The 7,124-nt window shown below is 52.0% G+C and overlaps 1 protein-coding gene across 1 annotated transcript in view; it reads right to left on the bottom strand.

Moving 5' to 3' along the window:
* Nucleotides 1–1,970: 1,970 nt before the first annotated feature.
* TRIM37 (tripartite motif containing 37) overlaps nt 1,971–7,124 on the bottom strand; it is a 25,470-nt gene continuing 20,316 nt past the window's right edge. Inside the window, exons 22-24 of the mRNA XM_010146202.1 lie at nt 5,424–5,576; nt 4,546–4,630; nt 1,971–2,046 (exon numbers count right to left, since the gene is read on the bottom strand). Of these exons, the coding sequence (XP_010144504.1) occupies nt 1,971–2,046; nt 4,546–4,630; nt 5,424–5,576 (314 nt within the window). The remainder of the gene's footprint in view (nt 2,047–4,545; nt 4,631–5,423; nt 5,577–7,124) is intronic.

Raw genomic sequence — 7,124 nt, 5'->3', positions numbered from 1 at the left:
GTTCTTACCGAACGGGGAAACAAACCGCGCCGCCGGCTCTTCCCTTGCCTGAGGTGATGTGACACCCTCAGGGGAGCGGTGAACTGGGACGTGAGTGAGCAGACGATGCCCGTCGGCTCTGCTAAACGCACACCCTGGTACCATTCTGTGTCACAGAAGACAGTCGGAGCAGTATGAACGCAGTAGCTCTCCACAGGCGTTCCCCGTGCAACTCATCCCATTTGAACAGTTCAGTAACGGTAGTTGTTAGTGTTTAGCTCGAATTTGCAGAGTATTTTAGTAAGAAGTAGGAGATTATTCACCACGGGGAGATGGCAAGGTTTGAATTCTGCCGGTTTCGCTGCTTCTATCTTTGATGCACTATTCTAAAAGCAATCTGTTGAACAGCAAAGGGCGTTGTCAGTAACCAGGTGTTGGAGCGTGGCTTTAGATTCCTTTGGTCCCTTTCAGACTTTTTTTTTTAATCTTTCGGGATCGTTGCTCTCATCTGTCATCTTATTAAGCCTTAGCTGTTGTCAATGTTCTCTTTAGCTGCAGCGTATGTTCCAAGTCAGATTTACTGAGGAAATTTGAGAAACCACAAAACGATAAAATATGCAACTCGGGGGCATCTCTGTGGTGCCTTTGTTTTAAAGTATTTGCAGTAATAATGACGCACTCCAAGTCCATCCTACAGCTGACTGTCGTGCTTCGGAGAGAAAGGCGCTGTGTGCGCAATCCTTCGTGTGAGTAAATGAGAATGAAAACCTGTTACGGATGATAAAACTTCTTCCCGGTCTGCAGGAGCGGTGGAAGGGCCCTGGACTGCCTGTGTGCCGTTTTGGGAAGGATCTAGCTCTTTAGGTGTGGATTCATAAACGAGAGTTCCGCGACTCATACCATTTATCTCGCTAGGAGAAAAAACAACCCTCTCCCCCTGTAGTTCCCGTGTGGTCAGGTAAACCCACTGTATAGATAGCGAGTGTCCACTTCGTCCCGCCCCGCGTACTTATAGCCTAGGTAGGACCCATGTGTACGGTAAGTCCTTTGCAGCTCTATGCTAGTTCCGTAGTGGTGATTGGTCCGACATGCTGCTCTTGACCCTCACTCTAGGCAAACAGCAGTGCTTGTGAAACGCAGTGTTTTCTTTAACGCCGCTGGTGGTAGGAAGTAGTTCTCTTCAGTTCAAAATCCTGTGCCCTTACTTGCTGCTTGCTAACGTAAGCAATAATCCCTCTCTAACGGTATCTAAGTGTTCTGTATCGCGTACTTGATTGTCTATCTGGTGACAATGTACAAATATTAGGCTAGTGTAAAAGTATCTAACTGTATTTATTAACTGTTGATACTGGGATTCAGTCTGTGACCTGTGTTTTGTATTTTTATTGTGTATCTTAGTGGTGGTGAAATTTGTATAACGAATCTTCCCAATAAAGAGCTGAAGTATCCCCTTTCCGCGTTAACACAACCCGCATCAGCTTCAGTTTACGTGTTAACCGTGTTTGCAGAACTAGGAGGTAGGTAGCGAAAACATTTTTATTTTGAAATTGTGTTGGTTTTGAGGCGCTTTGTCTGAGGCTGCTCAAAACTCGCTCGTAAGCTCTTCACTGTGAGTACTGGCGGGATCGGCTCGATCCCCACGCTGGTAGTTTCCTGTGTACACGTTGTAAATGTGCAACTCCGAGGAATGTCTGCGCTGCAGAGAGCAGTATAGCACCAGACCAGGGAGCTGTTCCCGTTTCAATTTGCACTAGAGGTGGGTGGAAACGCATGTATATAACTTCTCTGTACCTAGAAGTGCCATCCATTGTCCTTGCCAGCCCACACCATCCGCTATCGGAGTCCCACGGAAGGACAATGTCAAAGCAGACTTTATCTTACGCCACATTTCTGGTGGTACATCGTCATAGACACTCGGCTCTGTTTTTGGAACACTGTGTGTCAGCGAGAGACGCGTTGTTCTACGGGCAGATAAGACGAGGCATAACGAGTCAGCGGTTACAGACACGGCTGCTGTAGTGCGGGTCCACTGTCTCCTCCCCAACTCCTCCCAACCCTGGCCATGTTCTGCGGGAAAAACCAAGGAGAAAGATTGGTCTAAATTAGGGGCTGTTTCAGCACAATGAATTCACTCGGCACTGGTCACATAAACGAAGCCATCGAAGGGGATACTGCAGCTTTGTTCACGCCTGTAATTTAGGGCAATCTTTCTTTGATCCACGTCCTCGTTGCAACAGGAACAAAACTTTCTTCCCTTGTATCGTGTGCAATAAATAATAACGAAGCATTAACTAACTCGACCTCTGACTTCAGTGTTCGTACCCTTTTGCAGTTGGCGCTGATCGGGCGATCGCACTGTCCTCGCCAGCATCAAAGCTAAAGAAAACAAACCCACCCGCTCGGGTCTAGTACAACTAACTAACTGTCGTGTGTCGCCGTCACCTTCTGTTTGGTTTCTCTCTCCTTTGCTCTGGAAGACAGCCTGGAACAAGAGCAGGGGAAGCTGCTGAGAGCACCCCAAGCGCTTCTGCTCCTGCAGGGGGGCGGGGGCAGCTGCTGCCCTGGGTGCTCCTGTCAACCCTTCTGTGTTCTCTTGTTCGTCATGTTCTGTATGAAGTGAATAAACTAAAGCTGTAACCATTTACCAGTGTTGGCACCTTCCATCTGCAACCTTGTTCCACAGTTCACAGATGAGTTTAGTTGTAACTACGTATTGGTCATCCATATTTTATTTATGATGAAAGCTGTTTATACAGGGACAACTATTAAAGTTTTACCAATATCTCAATAAAACCGTAATTTAAGCCACACTTCAGATAGTCTGTTTATTTAAGAGCTAACAAAGACAGCAACCATCATCTGAATGGAGTGTGGGTGTTGTGGTGTGCGACATGCAACACGCTGGTTGGTACCTGTGTCGTTACCCGGGGCCCAGCTCTTCTTTCACAGCCAGCCCTGGGGAGCAGCTGTGAGGGCACGGTGTCAGGTACCAGAGGAAGAGTTTCTCCTGCCCTCCTCCCCGTCCTCCTGTTTAACACCAGCTCTACAGAGGTGACACATAACTCAGCAAGGTGTGACGGTACCGTACTGGCCCCTTCTTGTCCCCACAAACTCTGGCAGCAATCCTGTGGCTGACCAGAACCAGTTCCTTCAGTCAGGCCTCTGAAATCGGAGTAAAGCACCAGTGCGTGGTGTGGAGGCACCCGCTAACGGAGCTGGGTACAACAGGACACCAGAAAACAGGGCACTGCAGCAGCAGCAACCAGGGCTGAGAAACACAGAACACCTTTGGGGATGACCCACAGCTCCTCCTCCGCTCCTGGGGAACAGGGGAGATTCAGCACGTGCTTCTACAAATGTTCCTTTAAAAAGCCCACGTGGATTCAAGTGCTTTTCACTGAATAATAATTCAGGAAAAACGGGAGGGGGGTGTGCCACAGGCAGGCAGGCACTGAAGAGGAAGCTGAGGGCGGGTGCAGCGTATTTCTACTGCCCCAAGACAGCCTCTACCCTTGTACTTATTTACGCACAAACATCTACACCATCACACCCGATCCCAACATTCATTTTATTAACAAAGTGCAAACAGTTTTAAACTACGAGTTGTACAGCAACACTGTGGAACGGGCACAGACACGAACGTCAGTTCAGCCAGCTCAGACAAGGACAACGACCGCGCACGGTTACTCATGCTCCGTCACTAATCACTTCCGTCATAGCTTCACAGGTAGTTTAGCAGCTCAAAACACGACGCACAGTGGCAGAGTTTGGCAAGGTGTGGGGTTGGTCCACCCCCTGGACTGAGGAGAATGACTTCTGTGCCAGCTCCTTCACCCCAGCGCTCGCAGCATTCAGCAGTCACACACCCCACCAGGTCACACCCTTTGAAACGAGGACACACAGGTCCGTTATTCCAGCGATACAACAGGACACACAGTCCCCAACGGGGCTCCAGCTCCTTCTGGACACGTTGTCAGATCACGTGAAGCTGGCTGAGCCAGAGGAACGCAGCCTTGAACACAAGGTCTTCAAGGGTCACCGTGCCCCAGGAACAGGTTTAAGACGACTGTAGAAGCAGCCCAGGAGGGTGTGACAGAATGGAGTGTGCACGCAATGTGAAGAGCGGCCTCCAGCTAAGCTCCCGGGAGCCAACACCCCTCTCCCCAGGACAGGAGCGGCACAGCTTCAGGCCCTGGGCCCGTCTCTACCTGCTGGGGAGAAAGGCACCTTTCGCTGACAACCCCCACACTGGGGCGCTCCTCAGCCTTCACGCAAACGCAACTTTACAAGCCCGTTTTTTACACCAGGTGCTTAAATCCAACCCTGGTTTTCCACTGACGCGTACATCAGCACACCAGCCTCGGCCAGCCCTCCCTCAGCGCTGGGTTTCCTAAGACCGCCTTCAGGAGGAGGCAGACGGCGGTGCGTGCGCGTACAAACAGCCGCCCGTCTACTCGCAGCAAGAGGAACGTCTCCCCTGACCACCGCAGCTCGAGGGGCGGCGCAGGGAGGCTCGTCCCCAGGGCTGCAGCCACCACCCAGGCTGGCTACGACAGGTACCAGTACCTGGTGCTGTCTTCTCCAGTGACAAAGCTGAGATCATCAGGGCCGCTCTGGTCACCCTCTGGGAACACGGAGCACCGCTCAGAGGCTGAAAACGAACAAAACCCAGTAGCCTTTACCAGAGCAGCAACGGGACCCAGCAAGTTCCCCTCAGCTCCATCAGCTGCAAGGCCCGCTGTCCCGCACCCCCGACAGACGATGTGCTCCACACAGAGTTCAGGCTGCCACGGGGGTTTAAATCTCAGATAGCTCTTAGGTCAGCCACAGACCCGCGCGATGTTTTGATTCCTCGGGGGAGTTGTGGAGTTGCAGTTAGTGCCTGTTGCAGACACACAGCAAAGCAAACTCCAGTTCTGAGCCGAGCTGTTGGCCGTGCTGCCCGCCCCGGGGGATGCCGATTCGGGCCAGAAGCCAGCCTGGGGGAGCGTCAGCTGCCACCTTACCGCCTTCCGCTTGCTCAGAAGGTGAACGCTTCTCACAGAACTATGGGATGAGTTTCTGGAACTACACTGAGGCGCTCAAAGTGCGCTCCTGCCAATTAGGATGCAAATCCACACCCGAGGCAGCAGTTACCCCCCTGACGCCTCAATCCTGGTACCCAGGGAGCTCCAGTGCGGAGGAATGAGAGCAGTGGGCTTCCCAGCACTCCCCTGGGAGACTCACCTAAGCTGACTTCTCAAGGCTAGACAGAGTTCCCCTCTCCTGTTTGCTCTGATTTTTAGGATCCCAAGAGAGGAGTTCCAAATCTTAGTGGCGCTTGCTTGAGCTTTAATACCTCCAGGGCCCCACCAGTGATCTCTGCTTTGGCAGGGTCTGTATCACAGGGCGCTGGGGAGACACGCGGGTGGTTTAGGAAGGTGGGCTTGCACGGGCAGTTCTACCTTCGCCGGAGGACTCGGCAGAGAAGGTGTGGTTAAACCCCTCCGAGGCAGAGGCGGCATCCTCCTGCTCTTCATTCTCAGTGTCACATTCAATGTCACTGTCGCTGCTCATTCCTGGTAGGAGATGAAGGACATGCTTCTGACATACCCCAGCTGCAAAAAAACCCAAAAAACCAAAAACCACGAGGCAAGAATTACAGCACTAAGATCTGCGTAGCTGGAGCAGTTGATTTTTACATGCAAGAGTTACCAGTGTCACGTACCAAGAGCTGGCAGGAGAGCGAGAGCAGGAGCGTGTTCGGAGCTAAGTGCATTTACCAGAGCACTAAGGAACGGGACAGAACAGGGGGCCTGGCCCCAACACCAGCCCCACGGCGCGGGGCAGGCAGCTCAGGAGGAACAGCTCCCACGTGTCCCCAGCTGAGCGCAGACTCGGGTGGCCACAGCTCCCTCCTGGCTGAGCCGCGCTCCCCTGCCAGCTGCTCGGTACCTCTACGATCAGGGTAGAGATAAACGCTGCTTTAACAGTCCGGAGGCAGCAGGACCTGTGGAGCAGATGGACCCACCAGACCCCGCAGGCGGCACCGCTCTCGCACAAGCCCCATGCCCTTCCTACAGAAGAGGAACCCCAGCTGCTGATAATCCAGGGGGCTGCTTTTGTTTGCCGGACCCCGAGCGTGCACCTGCAGCAGTCAGAATCCTGCCTTTTGTGCCGTTCTGCAGGTGACACAAGGGGTTCGCTCTGTTCTTTCTCTTCGTAAGAGCTGATACTCATTGCCAAGAAAAAACAAGTAGTTAAGTGAGGTGCCAACCCTACTGTAGTTTTTCCTCTGAAAGGAAAAAAAAAAAAGGTAGTATTTGTTTCCTGGGGTTTTTAACAATGAAGTATTTCAGTTTTTCAAACATCTTCCTCTTCGGCTCTCTGCTGTACAGGAGAGCTGCGGGAGCGCATCACGATCACGCCGCAGTGACTAAGAGCAGAGATTCAGTTTTGTCACCGAGAGACCTTCTGCAAATGCCAACTCCTACACGATATTGCACACTGCGGAGAGCGATGGATGCTGGCACCTTAATATAGGCTTTGCGCTACAATTCAGTCATTGAAATTCAAATTAGTGCAGGGGTGGAAGGCAGGAGAGTTTTAGCAAGATAAGAAAAACTCTTCTACGTGGACTTTCAAAGAGGGGAAAAAAGGCAGCAACATTTTTTTCCAGCATGGAAAGGATGCAGGAAGGGAGGGGGAAAACTTTCCTCCAAGTCTCTAAGGAAACTGGCTCACGCACCACAACACCCAGCACAGATGAAACGCTGGAGAGGTTCTAGTGTGGACACGGAGGTGGATCCCAATGGGGTTTGTCCCTGAAGGCAGCCAGGGGTCCCTGGCTCCTGCCTTAATTCGGTAAAGAAATGATTCTCAAGGCCACGTGACTGAACACCAAAGCCAAGTCCTGGGGACGTAACAGTCCAGAGGAACAGACGGCACCATCCAACGTTATCTGCCGGGCCTTCACCTTCCCGCTGCGCCCTAACGGCCCTGGTTCTTTCTCCTCATTCAGCTTGACGCTACCGCTACCAAATGTTCCAGCAAAGGTCAGCAGCCATGAAAACAGGTTTGGGGGTTGTTGGTCCTGGGTTGTTTTTCCCCCCCTCTATTTCCCTTCAAGCTGTTTCCATTCAAGAAAGATTGCTGGGGACTGCAGT

This window comes from Buceros rhinoceros, unplaced genomic scaffold (genome assembly GCF_000710305.1).
Source record: "Buceros rhinoceros silvestris isolate BGI_N320 unplaced genomic scaffold, ASM71030v1 scaffold13572, whole genome shotgun sequence".
Classification (NCBI taxonomy): domain Eukaryota; kingdom Metazoa; phylum Chordata; class Aves; order Bucerotiformes; family Bucerotidae; genus Buceros; species Buceros rhinoceros.
The sequence above is the reverse complement of the archived record's forward strand: the minus strand, read 5'-3'. Positions and strand labels throughout refer to the sequence as shown.